Genomic DNA, 20,044 nt, shown 5'->3' on the forward strand with positions numbered 1-20,044 from the left:
GAAGAGACCAGTGTCCTGATGGGACCGGAAACTGTAGCTGTCCACAGTTGCTCTACTTCTGGGATGACGTTTCAGAAACGTTCCTTGTGAAAATTTGGGAGCAGTAAAGGAAGGGGGTGGGTGGGCGTGGGAGACATCTGCTCATCCCTAAATGGCGCGTGGGATTTGGTGTTGATTTGGGCATTGATTGAGTTTGAAAAATAGTCTTTGTTCCTTCCTTTCCCTTCTTCCCCGCCCCCCTCTCTGCAGCCTACTCCGCCCCAGGCACACCCCCTGCGAACCGCTTCGTGGGATTAGGACCACGAGATCCTGGCAGCATCTATCAGGCCCAGGTGAGTTTAGCAGAATCTTTCTTTGAGCTGCTGTGCAGCGGGGCTGTTCTGCAAGGCACCCTAGCTGTCTCGGCCCTGTGCTCCTCTCATCCAGTAACCTCTGGGAGAGCCCAGTAAGTCAAAGTCCTTCCCGGCTTGTCCTTTCAACAGTTGGGATTTAGGGTAGACTGCAGCTGCACCTGCAGGCTCCCCCTGGCTATCTTTGTTCATAAATGCTTGAACGGCCTGCCCACAAGGAAGTTTTTTTCTTTGTTAGAATATAAACGCTGGGTGGCTGGATAGAGCTGCCATTCCCCCTAGATGTCTATCTCAACCCTTGCGTGTTTGCGTATGATATGTTAATTCGTTAATAACAACCATCCTAGCGGGATTGTTTCCAGCAATGGTCAGACAACTGACTCCAGCAAAACTGTCAGACAAAAGCCGCTGGTACCCCCCCCCCCCCTCCCCACTGTTTGAGCCCAGAATCCGGTTCTCACAGGTATTCTGCTGCTGAATTTGGAGGTTCCATTTAGCTGTAAAGCCAGTTCAGCTTAACAGCAAGGCCCTTCTTCTCCATAAATGCCTGCGTTAACATACAGTCACCAGACACCTGGACAGGGTGGGGAGGGGGGCTACAGACAGCCATGGTCCCCACCCCCAGGCTTCGACCCTTGGCACTGTGACTCGGAGGTATACTATGCTGAATATGGAAGTTCTGTTTTGCTGTTCAGTTTCATTTAAAATCAGGGCTCTGGTCTCCTGCCCCAGATTAATCCCCCCCCCCCCCGCCGTTTCCAGTCCCTTCTCGTCCCGGATTCCATCTCCACGTTTTGGCTCGGATTCGCCAGCTTTTGCTGAGCAAGTCCTGCCAGGATCTTGGCTGGCACCTGTCCAAGCACCCTCAGGAGAGCTGCTTTTTTTTTTTAAATAAAGAAAGAGATGTTAAATGCCAATGGAAAGAAGGGGAGGGAGGGGGAAACCTTGGCAGGAAGCAAGTTTGCAGGCCGAATCTAAGCTCCTCTTCCCCTCCTCCCCGCCCCCTGCTTTCCCTCCTGTCTCGGCCAGATAGGATTGGCTGGCTCTCTTCATATGATGGCCGCTCGCCAATGGGATTTCTCTTCCTCTCCACCCCCCCCCCCTTTCCCCGTGCGCTTGGCACCTGGCACTGGCTGTTAGGCACCGCTTCGGCTGGAGGTGTGTTCTCCCCCTCCCCCAGTTCTCCAGATGGCTTTCAAAGACCGGTTTTGAATAGGCTGGGTTTTTCGGTTTCTGCTGGGGTTTTTTTTCCCCCCTACGGTTTTGTTTTGTTTTTAGCTGTGGCTGGCAGGCTCTAGGAATGTTGCCCCAGACTGCACAGATGCCCTTAGCGGGGAATCGCTGCCAGCCTAGGAGCACCTGGAGAGTCTGTGGGCTGGGAAGCCGCGTCTGTGAGCGGCGCAGCTGGGGAGGGGCGGGGGAATGCCAGACACCTGGCAGGGTTGCAGGGCACCGTTGGGGAGGCACGGATGGCTTGGGAAAGGGAAAAGGGGGGGGGCAAAGTGGGGCACGGCCCCCGTTGGTTTCACCTGGGGATGGGGGAGAGAGTTCAGGAGAGATCCAGTGGGTCTCTGTGTGGGGCAGGCAGCTCTTGGGTTGAAAGTGAGCTTCTGCTCACACAGATTCTTCTGTCCAGATGGACAGAGAGCCAGTTTGGTGTAGTGGTTAGGAGTGCGGACTTCTAATCTGGCATGCCGGGTTCGATTCTGCGCTCCCCCACATGCAGCCAGCTGGGTGACCTTGGGCTTGCCACGGCACTGATAAAACTGTTCTGACCGGGCAGTGATATCAGGGCTCTCTCAGCCTCACCCACCTCACAGGGTGTCTGTTGTGGGGAGAGGAAAGGGAAGGCGATTGTAAGCCGCTTTGAGCCTCCTTCGGGTAGGGAAAAGTCAGACTTCTTGGATCCAAGGACAGGGGAGGGACAGGGTTGCTAGCGACTTTTGCCCAGGGTTGACCAGTGCTGGAAGTAGCCGGCCAGGCCTTGCACGTTGACTAAAGGTAAAGGTATCCCCTGTGCAAGAACCAAGTCATGTCTGACCCTTGGGGTGACGCCCTCCAGCGTTTTCTTGGCAGACTCAATACGGGGTGGTTTGCCAGTGCCTTCCCCAGTCATTACCGTTTACCCCCCAGCAAGCTGGGCATTCATTTTACCGACCTCGGAAGGATGGAAGGCTGAGTCAACCTTGAGCCGGCTGCTGGGATCAAACTCCCAGCCTCATGGGCAGACAGCTTCAGACAGCATGTCGCTGCCTTACCACTCTGCGTCACAAGAGGCTCTGCACGTTGACTAAGGGTGTGCAATAATAATAATAATAATAATAATAATAATAATAATTTTTGTTTTCAATTCAGGTCTATTGAACCAGCACATATCTGGGTATTTCTGAAAAGTCCTGGATTCGAATACCCGAAAACCAGTGTGGTATTCGGATCCAGGGTTTTTCAGAATAGACCTGAGAAGGAAAAAAAAAGATTTTAAAAGCCAGGCCAATCCTGGGGCTGGCTTGACTTCTACTGCGGGGAGGTTTTAAGCCTGCCATGACCTGGATAGCCCCAGCTAGCCCTCTCTAAGCACACCTTGGAGCTAAGCAAGGTCATCCCTGATTAGTGCTTGGATGGGAGACTGCTGAGAAAATCCCAGGAAATCCCAGGATGTCAGGCCGTCTCTGAACATCTCGTGCCTTGAAAACCCTACGGCAGGGGTGGCCAGACTGATTCTCCAGACGTCCATGAACTACAATTCCCATGAGCCCTTGCCCTGATGGGAATTGTAGTCCATGGTCTTCTAGAGAGCCACAGTATGGCCACCTCTGCCATACGGGGTTCTCAGAAGTCAACCGTGACTTGATCGGCATTTCTCACCGCCAGAGTAAGAACGGGAAAGGGGAAAGTCATGTTGTGGGGTTGATTTATCCTCTCCTGGGAGCGGGAGAGAGACCTGGGGGAACTTTATTTGTGCCCATTCTGTGGTTCGTCATCTCCCAGCAGTGGGAAGAGGCGTCTGATCCCTCAGCAGCCCGCAGCAAAGGGGTGGTTGGGCCGTTATGGCTGGCGGGATCAAACCAAGAGAGAGAGAGAGAGAGAGAGAGAGAATTGCGTTTGCCAGCCTGGATTTGCTGATTTTGCAAACCCGCCAGCGGAGTGCAGGGGGGAGCCCCATGCAACTAGCCCCCACCTCCAAGGATAGCTTGTAGTCAAATTCTCAAGCGGTGCTTCTGAATGCTGCCCCCGCCCCCCAATATTGTGGGGCCAAACGTGTCATTCCAGAATTACATGGCTGGAGCTTGGGATGTGTAATTGGCTCCAAAAACACACCGTATGGGAAGGGATCTGGATTGGATTGCAGTGCAGGGAGGGAGTTAACACTTGCTCCTGTGTCATTCCCTTGATCAGGAATGCGCTCTGTTTTTTTTCAGACTGGGGGGGGGGAGGGGAGAGTCACAAAGACAGCTGTCCTTTTTCCTACCCGACAGGCATCTTTTGACCGGGAAATGGTATGGACATGGTAGTTCCTCTTTACCCACCCACCCTGCACTAACACCCAAATCTGTAAACCCCTTCCTCACCATTGGTTGCTTTTGGGGGGACAAAACCCTTATCTGCCATTTCAGTCCCAGATCTCCAGCATCAGAGGAACATAGTCTGTGATTGGCTGGCCCCAAGCACAGCAATTCCTGATTTTAGTCTTAATGGCCAACGTTAGAAAGTTTGGGACCAGCTGATGGTGAGAATAATACTAGACTCAGTGCCCCAAGGAAGTTTTGCAGCTTGTGGAAATGACCTCACCTGCTTTTGTACATCTACTGATTTCTTGGCAGCCTGCAAGATGGGGACTAATCCCCTGGAATGGAATTTCATTCTGGCACACTCTGAAGTAGCGTGATTTTTGGTGGTTCAGAACGGCAACTTTTAATATGGAGAGCTGGATTTGGGTCCCCATTCCTCCACATGCAGCCACCTGGGTGACCTTAGACTAGCCACAGTCCTCTGACAGCTGTTCTTGCAAAGCATTTCTCTTAGAGCTCTCTCAACCCCACCTACCTCACAGGGTGTCTCTTGTGGGGAGCGGGAGGGAAGGTGAGCCACTTTGAGACTCCTTTGAACAGTGAAAAGTGGAGCATAAAAACCAACTCTTCTTCCATTCCAGTTCTCCTAACACACTGTTAAAAGCTCCCATAAACATAAATTTGCTTATCTACGGCGTGAATAGATGAAAAGTTTACAAATCCAAATATGCAAAACGATCATTGCTGGGATGGATCGGACAGGTGACATTGAGCAATCAGTCGTGATTGCAATTTTTTAAAAAAGGAATTCCAAAACTTAGTGGGCGGGGGGGGGGGAGGCACAGGGTTGCTGGAGATATTCCTGGTCTGGGGAACTGCTTGGTCCAGGATGGTGCTAGGAGAGGCCTGCACTGCCACCTTCTGGAGATGTTCAAAATGACAGGGTTGAGATCCGTCAGTTTCACGTGACTAGGGGCTTAGGGGACAGCAACCCAGCTGGAAGTGTGTCCGGAAGCATCCCGCCTAAGAGCTTAGGCCCAGCGCTGACCATGAACTCTCCCCCGCCCCACAGTCTGTTGCATTAGTGAAGACCTTCTCCTGAGTGCTGGTGCCCTCCTGCTGTTCCAGCCGTACCCCCTGCCAAGAAACCGTGCCGAGCCTTCGTTTGAAGCTTGGCCCGCCCGCTTGGAGGCCCAAACTCATGAATTATTTGCAGCCCTGGAATTTCCAGCAGCCTCGGCAGTCTGGGTTTGAGCCGAACGCCTTCTCTATATTTACGGCCTCCCTGCCTCGGCCAGGAGCCTGGCAGCTAACACAAGCAACAAATCCCTTTTCCTTTGACTGGCGCCAGAGGCTGGCAAGCTCCAGCAGTCATAACGAGGATGCCAGTCTTGGCCCTCACAAAAGGTCAAGCCCTCTGTGGGATGTGGGGTGCCCCTTTGCCCAAGCCCTGCTCCCAGCTATGGGGATGCACAGGTTCAGGGGCTTCCGCAGCCTGCGCCGCTAGTCTCTGATGAGCAAACGAATCCACTTTATAGCAAAGCCAATCATGGGTCAATCCAATTTTTGAAAAGTCTGATTGGCTGGATTCAATGCCAGAGCTGCTTCAATGCCAGACCTTCAATGCCAGAGCTGGTGCCCACATAAAGCAGTGCCAAGATCATTCTTGGTTCATTCCACACATGCTCATTGTGTTTTTGCAGCTGGGTTTTCCTGCGCAAAACAGGAACATCTACTTCTAAAGTGCATTGAAAGTGTGTGCAGAAGGGACAGTCTCCTCTACCTCTCTAGGGTGGTTCTCCAAGCGCTCAAATGGAGGTCTTTAGCATCCCCCAGGCCTTCTGCATGCAAAACAGTTGTCCTACCAATGGTCCCTAGCAACAAGCCTTAACCCCAGAGGCTTAATGGAACCTCCTTGTTGGAAAAATCCAAATACTTTGCTGCTCTTCCCTGTTAGGCATTTCTTTCGATCTGATCTAGCCAAGGCAATTTCTTAAAGTTGGTAATCAGGAATGGGCTGCCTGAGGAGGTGGGGAGCTCCCCCCTCACTGATGGCCTTCAAGCAGCGGCTAGACAGATCATTCTCCTGGATGCTTGAGTCTGAGACTGCATTGAGCAAGGGGCTGGGTGGCCCCTTCCCACTCTAGGATTCTCTGAGTCTAGGTCAGCAGTGGAATGGGCTGCCTCAGGAGGTGGGGAGCTCCCCCTCACTGGCCGTCTTCAAGCAGCAGTTCGACAGATCCTGGATGTTTTAGGTTGATCCTGCATTGAGCAGGGGGTTGGACTAGATGGCCTGTTGGGCTCCTTCCAACTCTGTGATTCTATGATTAAGATGGAACCTCCATGCTCAGATGCAATATATCTGTGAATATCAGACATTGGGAACAGGTAAAAAGAGTTCTCCATTGCCTTTGTGCTCTAGCCAGTTTGGTGTAGTGGTTAGGAGTGCGGACTTCTAATCTGGCATGCCGGGTTCGATTCTGCCCTCCCCCCTTACAGCAAGCTGGGTGACCTTGGGCTCGCCACGGCACTGATAAAACTGTTCTGACTGAGCAGGAATATCAGGGCTCTCTCAGCCTCACCCACCCCACAGGGTGTCTGTTGTGGGGAGAGGAATGGGAAGGCGACTGTAAGACGCTTTGAGCCTCCTTCGGGTAGGGAAAAGCGGCATATAAGAACCAACTCTTCTTCTTCTTCTACTTGTGAGCTTCTTGCTACACCAGAAGAAGTACACTGGTTCTGAAGGGCCTTTGGCAAAGCTTCCCTATTAGCCAGGAAATCCCCCTTAAGCCAAATTGAGTGACTGTGAGGAATGGCTGATGGGAATGTACAAGAGGTCTAGGCAGGGCCTCCCTCTATTACAACTGATCTCTGGGCAAAAGAGGTCAGCTCCCCTGGAGCTCTATGGCATTTTACCTCCACAAACCCCATCCTCCCCCAAATTCTCAGGTCTGGGAGTCAGGACAGACTCTGGTTCTAAACTAGGTGCCAGAGATGAAGCTTCAGAGGACACCCTTATAATCACTTCATGTAGGACGAAAAGAAGAAGAAGAGTAGAAGAAGAGTTGGTTCTTATATGCCGCCTTTCTCTACCCAAAGGAGTCTCAAAGCGCCTTCCCTTTCCTCTCCCCACAACAGACACCCTGTGAGGTGGGTGAGGCTGAGAGAGCCCTGATATCACTGCCCTGTCAGAACAGTGCCATGGCGAGCCCAAGGTCACCCAGCTGGCTGCATGTGGAGGAGTGCAGAACCGAACCTGGCATGCCAAATTAGAAGTCCGCACTCCTAACCACTACACTAAACTGGCTCTCAGAACTTCATTAGAACACAGGCTAGGCCACACCAACATAACTAGTGAAAAGTGAAACAAACAGCAAAGGCTTTTCCCATGTGGCTCTCCAGATGTCCATGAACTACAATTCCCATGAGTCCCTGCCAACATGCCGGCAGGGGCTCATGGAAACTGTAGTCCATGGACATCTAGAGAGGCACAATTTTGCCACCCCTGAACTATACAATACAAGAAGGGAGCATCAACAAATTCACAAAGTCCCTGTGATATAGCAGCCCTCCTGTTCTTTTGCAACAGATTTGTTATGTAGGGATCTGCTGTTACAGGATCGGAGAAGAGTACTAAGCAGGCCTAAAATAGGCAGTCCGACGCTGCCCAGCTACCCACAAAAGCACAGTCACACTACTGAGGATCACTTCCCACACAAGCCACACCAAAGGCCCACTGGGCCGCCTACTCACCTTCAGTGTGGTTTCTGCAGGCAGCATGCTCCTGGTGTGGCCCTGAAGACTGGCCACCTCTCCCTGAGTTCCTTCTTCTGAAATTAAGCTGCAAATTATAGGGGTCACGATCCAAGAAGCGAAGGGAAGCGTTAGTGTGCTCCTTTGACTTCCCAGCAGGGTAAGGCTGGGCCTCCTGCATCTTTCCCAAGATGATATCTTAGGGAGGCATAGGTTTCTTCTCCCTTTGCTTCCAATTCTGGCATTTCTGGAGATGTGTAAAGAAATTCCCCATGACCTGGATAACCCAGACTAGCCTGATCTCATGTGATCTTAGGTGGTACGCAGAGTTGGCCTTGGCGAACAATTGAATGGGAACCCCCCCAGGAAATCCAGGGCTGCTACATAGGGGCTGGCAATGGCCAACCACCGGTGTGTGTCTCCGCCCAGACCTGGGTGGTCCCAGGCAGCCCAATCCCATCAGAACTCAGAAGCTAAGCAGGGTCCGTATTTGGCTGGGAAGTCCAGGGTTGCAACTCTTGGGATGTTTTGGGATGTTTATTGCTGTGACTTGATGGCAACAAGGAAAAAATTACTCCAGTCTCGGCCAAAGCGTGGCGGACTTCTTAAACACCCCTGAACTGCCAGTGGCCTGGTGAGGGGCAGATGAACATTCAGGCCGTTTAACCACCTTGGATGGCTTTACAAAAGGATTAGCCAAACAGACAGAGGAGAAGTCTATCAACAGCTTGTAGGCATAATGGCTAAATGGAACTTCCATATTCAGAGGCAGTGTGTCCCTGAACACTAGTTGCAGGAATGGGAGGGGGTGCCCTCGATCTCCATTCCTCAGCTTGTGGGCTTTCCAGAGAATCTGGTGGGCCCGTGAAACAGGGTCTGATGCAGCAAAAGAGTTATTGTCTTGATCTGTGGCATTTGCTTCCTGTGTATACTATAGTAGAACTAGTCACAAATTTCTGTTGTTAATAAGTCGTTCCACCACCCCCCTCATCAAAATCATGTGGATATCTTGTCCAGTTGGCCTTTCAGTCAGAACATCTGTGTGATGTCAGAGCAGTCCAGCCAATGGCTGCCAAGCATTCACTACTGTAGGGAGAAGCCAGTGTTCTCTATTTTGTTTCATTGTCCATTTGTTCATATTTTTGACCACAATTTATAGTAAAGATCCACAGATTCACTTCAGTCAAGGGAGAAATGAAAACAGGGTTTTTAGAAAGAAAGCAGACAAGTGGGGAACCAAAATGAACCAAGTGGGGAACCAAAAGCAAAAAGTGGGGAACCAAAATGAATGACAAAATATAAACAAGGGGTCGTTTTGAATTTCACATTCCAGTGGTTTGCCTAATAAATTCCTCCTCCTCCTCCTCCTCCTCCTCCTCCTTCTCAACACAAAGATATTTAACAGCAATTTAAAGAGTATTTCATCTAAAAGTGTTCCACTTCTGCCTAATAGCTGGCTGACAGGGAGGCCACAGAAAAGCCCCTTGTCACTCAAAATACTGCTGCGGCAGGCCTTACCGCTGGAGGGAAGATGCAGCCAACCCATCCATATATCTTCTCCACAACTCTCTGTTGTGGAGGCCTACCGCATAAGGTTGTTGTGCAGCTAAACCTGGATGCTGTTATGGGGGTTCTTTTGCCTCCTGTTCCATATGCACAACAAACCTGTGCAGTAGGCCTCAAATGTTTCATCTCCACAACAACCTACATAGGAGGCCTTAAGTGTTTCTTCTGCATAACAACCCTGTCCAACCTCCAAAGCTGCTGTTTCTGCCTGGGGAGCTGATCTTTATATGATGGGGATGAGCTGTAATTCCAGGAGCTCTCCTGGCCCCACCTGGAGGTTGGCTACCCCTGGGATGGAAATATTCCTGGAAGTATAGATGAAAGCCTTAAAATGGTACAATAGACCATCCTCCAAAGTAGCCTTTTTTGCCTGCAGAGCTGATCATTGTAATCTATAGATGAGCAGAGATAGTAGAGATGATGGTAGAAGCTTTCAGGCTGAGGTTGGGTGGCATGGTGCAGGTGTGTCCCACCTGGGCTCTGGCCAGCCCTTACCAGCAACTGTTTGTATTTTGGGGCACAGACAGACAGACCAGCATGGGTCCTGCGAGTCTGGAAAGTGCAGGAAGATCTAAATAAGGAATATTTAGAGCCTGTGACTGTAAATGGTGAACAACTAAATGGCTGGAGAGACATAGGAACTGAAGTGACTTTGCTCAAGTTTGGCCTGGTAAATAAAAATCAGTATTTCCCAGGAAGGTCCTATGAAATCAAAGGCATAAGTGGCCCAGAATTTCAAGTTGAGCTAGCTTTACAGGGAAGTAGACAGTGAGACTTTGGGGAGGGGGGGGGAGCTAGGTGTTCCACTTTTATTAGTCAACAACTTGGCCTTGCAGACTGCAGTTCCCAGCAGTAGGCCTCAGGCTTCACAAGGGCAGACTTTACCAGTTAAGTAACAGACTGTGCTAGCCAATGGGTGTCTGTGGCCACGTTCATTCCTTTTGAAGGAGCACATGAAGCTTTCACTTCAGCCTAACTGCCTGGAGGCGAGCTGTACTTCCAGGGCATCCTCAGATTGCAACTGGAGGCTGACATCACTAAACCTCAATGGGGTACAATGCTACAAAGTCACACCACCAAAGCAGTGTTTTTTTGCCTTGGGAGCTTATCTTTATACTCTGGAGATGAGCAGTAATTCCAGGAGATGTTTAGGCCCCACCCAGGGGTACCTGTATGTCAGGTACCCCTGGGTAGGAAATAATCTTTGAGGCTTGGAAGTGAGACTAAACCCACAGCAAACCATGAGCTAGCACCCGTTGTATTATAGCACGCAACAGGCTTTACTACTAGTTTTAAAAATAAATTTTATGGAATAATATTTTAAAAATGATACATCTCATGGCCAATTCATAATCATGACTCTAACTCCTCCTTCTCTCTAAAGCTCCCAATAAACCTAACCACTCCCTAAACCATACCTATGCTAACCCTGACCCTAGTTCCAAATTTTTCCTAAAATTTGAGTCAGTTCGGTGTAGTGGTTAGGAGTGCGGACTTCTAATCTGGCATGCCGGGTTCAATCCTGCGCTCCCCCACATGCAACCAGCTGGGTGACCTTAGGCTCGCCTCGGCACTGATAAAACTGTTCTGACCAGGCAGTGATATCAGGGCTCTCTCAGCCTCACCCACCCCACAGGGTGTCTGTTGTGGGGAGAAGAATAGGAAGGCAATTGTAAGCCGCTTTGAGCCTCCTTCGGGTAGGGAAAAGCGGCATATAAGAACCAACTCTTCTTCTTCTTCTTCTTCTTCTTCTTCTAATATGAATTCAGATTTTTACATGTGAAATAATATTTATATTTAAATTTAACTTATAAAATAATATACAAATATTTCTACATCCCACGGCATCACTTAACCATGTCTCTAACTCTTCCCTATTCCTAACACAACCCCTAAAACTAACCAATCTCCAAACTGAACCATACCTAAGCTACCCCTAACCCTAAAACCCCAATATGAATCCATCATTCTTTGCATATTTTACATGTAAAATAAAGTGAAAAACTACTCATTAATTTCATGGCCTTTCCTAAACATGACCCTAACTCAGGTTTCTCAATCAGGTTTAATGGAAGCATTTCCTGAATGGGTGGGAGTAAATTTTTTCTATATTTAAATTTTTTAAAAATGTTTAGAATAGAATCATAGAGTTGGAAGGGGCCATTCAGGCCATCTAGTCCAACCCCCTGCTCAACGCAGGATCAGCCCAAAGCATCCTAAAGCATCCAAGAAAAGTGTGTATCCAACCTTTGCTTGAAGACTGCCAGTGAGGGGGAGCTCACCACCTCCTTAGGCAGCCTATTCCACTGCTGAACTACTCTGACTGTGAAAATTTTTTTCCTGATATCTAGCCTATATCGTTGTACTTGTAGTTTAAACCCATTACTGCGCGCCCTTTCCTCTGCAGCCAATGGGAACAGCATCCTGCCCTCCTCCAAATGACAACCTTTCAAATACTTAAAGGCGGCTATCATGTCCCCTCTCAGCCTCCTTTTCTCCAGGCTGAACATTCCCAAGTCCCTCAACCTATCTTCATAGGGCTTGGTCCCTTGGCCCCAGATCATCTTCGTCGCTCTCCTCTGTACCCTTTCAATTTTATCTACGTCCTTCTTGAAGTGAGGCCTCCAGAACTGCACACAGTACTCCAGGTGTGGTCTGACCAGTGCCGTATACAATGGGACTATGACATCTTGTGATTTTGATGTGATGCCCCTGTTGATACAGCCCCAAATGGCATTTGCCTTTTTTACCGCTGCATCACACTGCCTGCTCATGTTTAGTTTACAATCCACAAGTATCCCAAGGTCTCGTTCACACATATATGGTAATATTACCATATATATGGACCATAAATGATGGGACAAAAATAATTTTAAAAACTGGACAAAAATAATGCCAAAAAAGTGAGTGAATTGGGAAATACTTGCAGTGAAAATGGGCAGTGCAGAAAGATGTGTATGTTAATGATATACACAAAGGAGGAGAATTGCAAAAGGGGAAGATTCATACTTTCCGAACACAAAAAAGAAACAAAATAAAGAACATACGTCAGATTTGGTGGGTTCCACTTGTGTCGAGTGCTTGAGAAAGGAGTGCTAAGGGGAACCTCCATATTCAGAGGCAGTGTATCTCTGAGTACTAGATGCTAGTGATAAGTAGGGGTGGACAATTCTGTATGTGTGTGGAAAGAATTGAATGACCCCCCCCCCCTCTCCCAATCCCAATTAAAGGGTGATGTGGGTGGATATTTGTGAAAGGGAGGAAATTGGGGAAGGTGAAACTGTTCCCCATCCAACGATTCTCTTTGCTGTTTTCTCCCAGTCCTGGTATTTAGGGTAGTTGCCGCTTGCTGGATCTTCACCTCCCTTTCCTCCTGTGCTATGGGCTTTCTTCGAGGAGAGCGACGCAGCCCCACCCCACCCGCCCCCTACCCTTTCAGCGCAAACCTTTGGTGGCAACGCAAAGAGAGCCAGAGAAACCTAACGACAACGTTGCGAGAGACTACGGAAGGACAGAACGCAAGGAGGAAAGGTTCAGACTTTTTGAAAAAGTTATAAAACGCCTCTCCCTGCCAGAACCCACCCCCCCAAAACTGAACAGTCCTCTTGGATGGGGCTTCTGCCCAGAAACACTATGCGCCTACCGATGGAAGGTGGACGGAAGACGGCGAGGGGAATTCCTGCCATCACAGCCTTCTTGCCGGCAAAACACCGTCCTGCTACGTTCTCCCAAGGGACGTATATGCAAAAGTTTGTGATTGTTTTTCCATCTCTTGTGAGTAGAAAGAACAAAGTCGCCCACGCCAGCTGCAGACGCCTCCCCCTGTTTTTTGTAACCCTCTCGGAGGGGAGGGGATGTTGGCCAGATGTCCAAGAGACTGCGGAGCCAGAGGTCGGGAGGATCCGGTGCGAGATGCAGAGTTAGTACAACCTTCCTCCCGAGAGAGAAAAAATGTGGGTCACCTTTTAACCTGTATCTTTTTCCCCCCCCCACCCCCCCACACCTTATGTTTGGCTTTCGGATGGGGGTTCACGCAACCCCACCGTTTACCGAGAGGGCGCTGCTGAGACTACAGAAAGGGCATGTCGCTTGTTTTCTGTACTCTTGGTGTGTAATGCTTTTGCTTCCATGATCTTTTGAAAGGGCCAAATGTGTGTTGGGTGGGGGGGGTTGTGTGTGAATGGGCTGGACCGGTCCAGCAGAGGCCAGCGGGAGTGGAGGGGGCGGGGCGGGGCGGAGATAGAGATAGGAATGGATTTAAGCCACAGGAAGTGATTATGATGGAGCAGTGCAATCCTGGGCTGGGGAAGGGTTGGGGTTGATGGAGGATTTAGGGGGTGGGGTACGACAAAAACGTGGCTGTGAATGTCGAAAACAAGCACGTTTTCTCGAGCTGCATGGGGTGGATGGGGGTTGGGCAGGGGGGTGGGGTGGGGTGTGACATAGCCGGGAAGCATTCTGTTACCGCCTGGTGTTGACCCAGCATCCCCCGCATCTGCCGGCCCACCATGACTGGAGATCTAACTTTAACGTCCTCCTTAAAGTTGGATCTAACATCCAGACTTGTTTTCATCCAGTTTGGTCTGGATAGAGTTTGTTGACCTGAAGTGGGGGTTGGGCTTGCACCCGAGGCTGGAGAACACAGTGTACATGGCCTACCAGCTGTTGCAGAGTTTGTTGCTGTCTGCTGTGATCCCCTGCTTGAAGACACACATACTTATACAGACACACACACACCCCTTTGTGTGTGTGTGTGTGTATCTGAAACTCAGGCAGGAAATGGGCCGAAAGCCAGGGGGGTTGCGGGGGGGGGTTGCATCTTGGAGGCAACCTTGGGAGGGGAAGGGATCGAACAAGGCATCAAGGGGTGGGTTCTCCGTCCTCCTCCCTCCCCCCTGCCTGCCCCAACCTTGTATACAAAGAGCTATGCATGGGAACCCAGCTAAGAGATGATCGCTAATATGGATTGCACATTTTTTTTTTGTAGGAAATGCACTTTGAAAAGGGGGAGGGAGAGAAAGAAAGAAAATGTGAGGGGTGGGGATGTGTGGGGTTCCAAGTGGGGTTATTTTTTTTGGGGGGGATGGGATTGTGAATCTGAAACTGAAGGCATGGGGCCAGAGGGGAGGAAGTTAAAGCTAGATTTGATACGAGGAGTTGGGAATACGATATCTAGTAGGGCTCGGTCCCCCACAACTTCTTACACTGAGTCTCGAAGCCATCTTGGACTGGTTCAAGTGCCTACATCTTAATGCTTCAGTCCTCTTTGCCAGGATGCAAAGGATGCCCGTCTGTAGGGAGGAATGAGATGAGGGAGGGGCGGGGGGGGGTCAAGTCACCCTTAGCAACTGAGGTCTATTTGCACTGCAATGCACCCCATTCTTAACCAAGACCAAAGCTTTAAATGCCACGGATCAGACCCCTTCCTCCCCGTCAAGGATCAAAGTCCTCTGTGAGGGCAGAATTGATAACAGCTACACATGGACTCCGAACTCGCCCATTCCTCAAGGTACAACGATGCCGATCATGACCTTTGCTGATCATGACCTCCAAGCCCGCCAGCGAGCCTTGTGCCAAAGTATCGGGATCGAGAAAGAAACAAACGGGAACCGAAGGATCCCTCCGGCAGCATATCTCCCCGAAGCAGAGTTTTTACCGGACGAGCAGATACACAGCAAGGTCAAACGGGCCCCGTGGTCGCAGACAGCCGTGGATCTCTTCCTTAGACTGTACAGGGAAGCTGCGGAATCCATACGTGAAAACGTTCTGCCGCAGAGAGCGGACTGTCATGTCTGTTGTCGGTTGCACATTGGCTTAAGCCGCGGCAGGGACACCGCCTCCACCCTTAAAAACGAAGCTACATTTTAACAAAATAATCCAAGGTGCATCACTAGGGCGGCTTCATCCGCTCTCGCTTTCTTGGAACAGTTATTCTAGGCAAGAGGGAATAGAGCTGTCCCGTCCGCTGAATTGTCCGTATCCTCCCAAGATCCCTTTGTAGGGGTGCTCACAGAGGTGAAACAGATGTCAAAACAGACTCAGTTTGCAGTGTGAATGTACCTTCCGGGTGCCATGAGATGGCGTCCGTCCTTCGTTTTCCAGAGCAGGAAGATGTCAAGATTCAAGCACCCCTTCAGGTCTCCAGAACCCCTCCATTGCACTGATGCCTTTGACCAGACACAAGTTCTGAGAGAAACCCAGATCCTGTTCCACAAATCCCCCCGAGCCTGTTTCAAAATAACCCAGCACCGTTCTCAAAGTCTGTTCCCAGCACCTGACATTTCCAGTTTCTGACCCAGTGTGAGTCTTCACCCCCCAAAAACTGGTGACCTTCTGGGGCAGTTCTCGTCCCAGTGGAACTCTCGCATATTTGGAGACCCTCTCCCTGAAGGTCACTTGGGATCCCCGAGTGAACGTGGCAGAAATGAAAGACTCTGTCCTGCAGAAGGAGAGGCAGTCATCCATTACCGTTTCTAAGGGGGCTCTTCCAGCTTAACAGAAGTCCATCCCTCCCCAACGAAAAACTCTCCATCTTTGGTGAAACTTCCCAGAGGAAAAGCCCTAGCAACTAACATGTCCCCTCAACCCCCATGCTTCACGAAAGGTCTGCTCTGCCTCTGGAGCTGAAATATGTCTGACAGACATCTTGGGCTTGCATCTGCAAAACCTCTTCCTTAGCCCCTTCCACCTTCTAAAACTTTGCTAGATTTCCCCACCCCGAACTTGGCATATTATGGTGGGGGGGAAGGGAAGTCTCCGGCAGCTCTTGTTTAAATCCCAACACTTTTGCAATACAAAAAGTGGATGCCAGGTTCAACCAGGGATGGGTAGGGTGAACACTGGGCAGGACGGGGAGAGTTTTTCCATCAGCCCACCCTAGGAGATCTTCAAGCTAGACTGTACAGTGGGGTCAACAAGGGAGTTCCTGAGAGTGGTTGACCCAGGACATTTTTACAAAGTGAATTTTTTTTTAAAGCTGCAATTGGTAGAGAGGAAATGTTTAAGGAAAAAAACAAAACCAGATTATCCCTTACAAATATAGATTGCATGGTGCTTTGAAACAGGAACTCATGTGACCTAGCTCAACCAAACAGCTGGCTGAGATTTTGCATGGCAAATATGTATAGGGGCTATTCTTTCCCCCATTCCCTCCCTCCCCTCTTCTTCCTTTCCCTTCGGTCCACCTCTTTGATGAGGGACGACGGCAGAAACAATCCACGTTTTCCTAATTTGCACGAGAAAAAAAAAAAGGAAAGAAAAATAAGTTTTATATCACATAATGTGCCTTGCCTTCTACAAAATACGTATTAACTCTAATGAGATCACTGCACAGGTGTGTGTTTTTGCATGCTTTTGATGCGTGCATGGGAGGGGAAATGAAAGAGAAAACGGGGTGGGGGTGGGGAAGAGGGTGTGCGCATCACCCTTGTGGAAAAAAAAAATTAATAATAAGCAGATTGCTGTGTGAAGACAGGGCAGGTTGCAATAGGGGAAGAGACGTGAGATTTTTCTATTTCTTCAAGTTTGGTTTAAAATTTCAGTGCTCTTTTACATGATCTGGTGATGGGCGGGGGGAAGAGACGATGGGCCCTGCGGGGAGAGGGGGGGATTGTTTTTGACACGTGAGGCCGGTCTTTGCTACCTCTTGAAGGGTACATTTGCACTACGAACGGCAAATGGGTTCAAATGGCATCGCCTTCTTCTCTCCCCCCCACCCCCCAAAAAACATGCGCAACGTGCGCAGGAGGGTCAGACAACGGCTCGCCCTCAGAGAATTCTCATTGTCTGGAATTGGGGTCCCCCCCCCCCAGAATTCCTTAAGAGGGAAGAGGATTGAACCTGCTAGATTTTCCCTAGGTGAGAGAGGGAGTGTGTGTGTGGGGAGGGGAGGGGGGTCTGCTTTCACCACCCCCAAAAAGACCGCATTGGGGATCATGCAACGTGTGTGAACCAAAGCCGGGTAGGATGGGAATGTAACAAGACGAGAATTGGGCAAGGTTCAGCTTATGATTGGGAAGAGTCCAACTTGGAGAATCAGAGACTGGTTGACAGTGGGGTGGGGTTGTGGGGGAGGGTGTACAGTTCCCCAAACCCACTGAACTTCTTTGACCGGAGGTGCCTGTGTGACCGATCCAATATTGTGTATGCCACTGTGAGAAGCTAGAGCCACCTTCAGTTCCCTTAAAATGTTTTTGTTTTGTTTTGTTATTAGGCCATCTCTAGACACTGACAATCCAGCACAAACCCCCCCTTGTCTCTTGAGAGAGGAAGAGGTTCATTCTGGTCACCCCACCCCACCCCATCCCACCCCACCCTTGGGCCCATATTAAATATGGAGGTTATGCTGCATTAAAAAGTGTCTAACACCATTCTGAAGTAATCGTTTAAAAAGAGGTCACTGTGTGTACTTTGTGTAGCCACTGCACTACAAGCATAACCCAGTTGTCATGCTGTTGCTCCTCCCCCCCTTCCCACGGAACTCTGGGAATTGTAGTTCGGAAAGCAAGCAGGTGGTCTCTGAGATTTTCTTGCATTTTCTTGCATGCTACCTGGGCTGAGGGAGCCGACAAGCAGGTAATGAAGGCAAGAGTTCCCCCCCCCCCCTGCTGTTTTTAGCTACTGTTTGCTAATCACTGATAGACTGCCTTTGTAGGTGGCAGTTCCATTGAGCTATTGTAACTCCTGGTTGTTACAATTGCTAAAGTTCCCACAGTTCCTTTGGGGTGCAGGAGGGAAGTTCGAATGTTTAAAACATTTGTGAAATACCCAGAAAACGGTAGTTTAGGCACTGCAACTGCCCAGAAATTACCTAGATATGTGCCAAGTGGGGGTGGGAGGCAGTGTGCTTTTCTCCTTCTTCTAAGCCATGTATTCTTCTCACAGAGAGGAGGTGAGGGGTGAGGTCTCCCCCCTCCCCGAACTAGCGACCCCTCTAATCTTTCAAATTGTCTTCCAGCTGTAAATACCAATTGCATCCAGAAATATAAATATGCAATTCCCACCATCCTCCTGTGCTACTGGGGATAGATCTCTAGAAAAAAAAATCATTTCTCTCACCTTTCAAATGCCCATGCATATATGTCCTTTACATCAGTGGTCCCCAACCTTTTTATCACCGTGGACCGATCAACGCTTGATAATTTTACTGAGGCCCAGGGGGAGGAGGCTAGTCTTTTGACGAGGGATGCCTGAGCCCCTGCTCCACTTGCTTTCCCGCCGGCGCCCCTGTCTTCCCGCCGCCCGCTGGGGGGCGCTGCCAGCAGCAGCTGCATAGTACCACATCAAGGGGGGAGCCCCAGCCATGGTGACAGCTGGAGAGCACCAAAGGTGAGCCGGTGGCAGAGTGGCAGGGCAGCCCCCGAGGCAGCAGCTGGAGAGGAGGACAAGGAAGTGCCACGGCCCGGTACCAACTGCTCCACGGACCGGTTCCGGTCTCCGGACCGGGGTTGGGGACCACTGCCTTACATAGTTTGTCAGGGGTGGTTGTGGTCTGTGATTATGTGAATGCAAGAAGCTAGGAAGGAGCGGTGGTCCCAGAGAAGGGGTGTCTGATGTACTGGCCTTTGTTTTTCAGTTGATCAAATTCAGCAGTTGTTCAAGCATCTCAAACCTGTCCCCCTCCCCATTCTGCCAGAAACGTTTGCTTTCAAAGGAGGGCCTTGTTCAAATGCAGCCTGCGGGCCATCCTGCCATTTATTTGGGAGATGTGCTGAACCGTGCGCGGAAGTACGGGGTGAGGAGGAAAGAGATCGCAACCTTCAGGTGTGCATTTTCCTGGAGATCCCAGTCTGCTTTGTTTGTTTTTAGGTCTGGAAAGGTTCCTGACTGGGATCAGTTTAAGTGCTGTTATTGGGTTTTGTCCCCTCCGCCGTGGAAAACTTTGGTGCTAAGCCGGTGGCAGCCAATTTCATTGTCAGGCTCCCAAGTTTGAAATCGGACCACAATTCTTAAAGTTGTTGTTGTTTTTTTTTTTTTTAAGTGTGCTTTTTTGAAACCAGATTTTGCCCCGCCTCATGGGGAGGGTGGAGGTGGAAAATTTAGACCCTCTGAATGACCCGTGGGCCATGATTGTGGGGCATCTGTTTTATGACCAGATACAAAGAAGCAACATCTTTGAAATTTAATTCAGTTGTTTATTGTATGGAGCTCTACACAACTGTCTTTTATACAGCTTGCTTCTAGTAATTCCCATCATACTGCCGTTCTGCATTTTTGCTGCTCTGACTTTCATTCATAAAGTATATACCTGGGGTGGCCACACTGTGGCTCTCCAGATGTCTAGGGACTACAATTCCCATGAGCCCAGCCTGTGCTGACAGAGTATCAGAACCCTGTATTCGAGCTTTTGCCATATTTTTATCTGCTTTTCATTCTGTGTAATTGCTTGTTTTAGGTGTGAAGGTTTAGGATGATGTAGTTTGCACCAGGGATTCCGGTTGCAAAACTGTTTTATGCTTGGAAATGTGTGGTTATCTTTCCTTGGCCTTGGGGCCAGAGATACCAGTTGTGTCTTCCAGGCCTGGCTAGGAGGGATGGCATCTGGAGTGTTTCGTGCCCCAATGGGCATGCAGGGGGCAGCCAGGGGACTGGAGATTAAGAAGGGGCAACGGCTCCTGGGCGCTTTAGTCTTAGCAAAGGTTTAGAGATGTTAGCATTGTCATATCTTCAATAAAGAGATTATCTTCAACAAAACCTTGGAGCAATGGGCTGAACTCTCACTTAGGACCTCGTGGGAATTGTAGCCTAGGGACATCCGGAGAGCTGCAGTTTGGCCTCTCCTGATATATATCATAAAAAATGGATGAATATAAAGCCTTTCTGAACTAAGAGTGAACTAAAGTCTCTTTGGAGTCTGTGCATGAGTCC

The 20,044-nt window shown here is 49.8% G+C and overlaps 1 protein-coding gene across 5 annotated transcripts in view; it reads left to right on the forward strand.

Annotated features, from left to right (window-relative positions):
• The window catches only part of NFIC (nuclear factor I C), a 155,038-nt gene extending 141,562 nt beyond the window's left edge, over positions 1-13,476 (forward strand). For 2 of the 5 annotated variants that reach the window (XM_077332048.1, XM_077332046.1), the window contains 2 exons: positions 250-332; positions 12,500-13,475. In XM_077332048.1, coding sequence (XP_077188163.1) covers positions 250-332; positions 12,500-12,517 — 101 coding nt within the window. In that variant the 3' untranslated portion in view covers positions 12,518-13,475. Of the gene's footprint in view, positions 1-249; positions 333-12,499 lie in introns of all 5 variants that reach the window. The other 3 variants (XM_077332047.1, XM_077332045.1, XM_077332049.1) reach the window with 3 other exon arrangements.
• The last annotated feature ends 6,568 nt before the right edge of the window (positions 13,477-20,044 follow it).

Source organism: Paroedura picta, chromosome 4, assembly GCF_049243985.1.
Source record: "Paroedura picta isolate Pp20150507F chromosome 4, Ppicta_v3.0, whole genome shotgun sequence".
In the NCBI taxonomy this organism is placed as follows: domain Eukaryota; kingdom Metazoa; phylum Chordata; class Lepidosauria; order Squamata; family Gekkonidae; genus Paroedura; species Paroedura picta.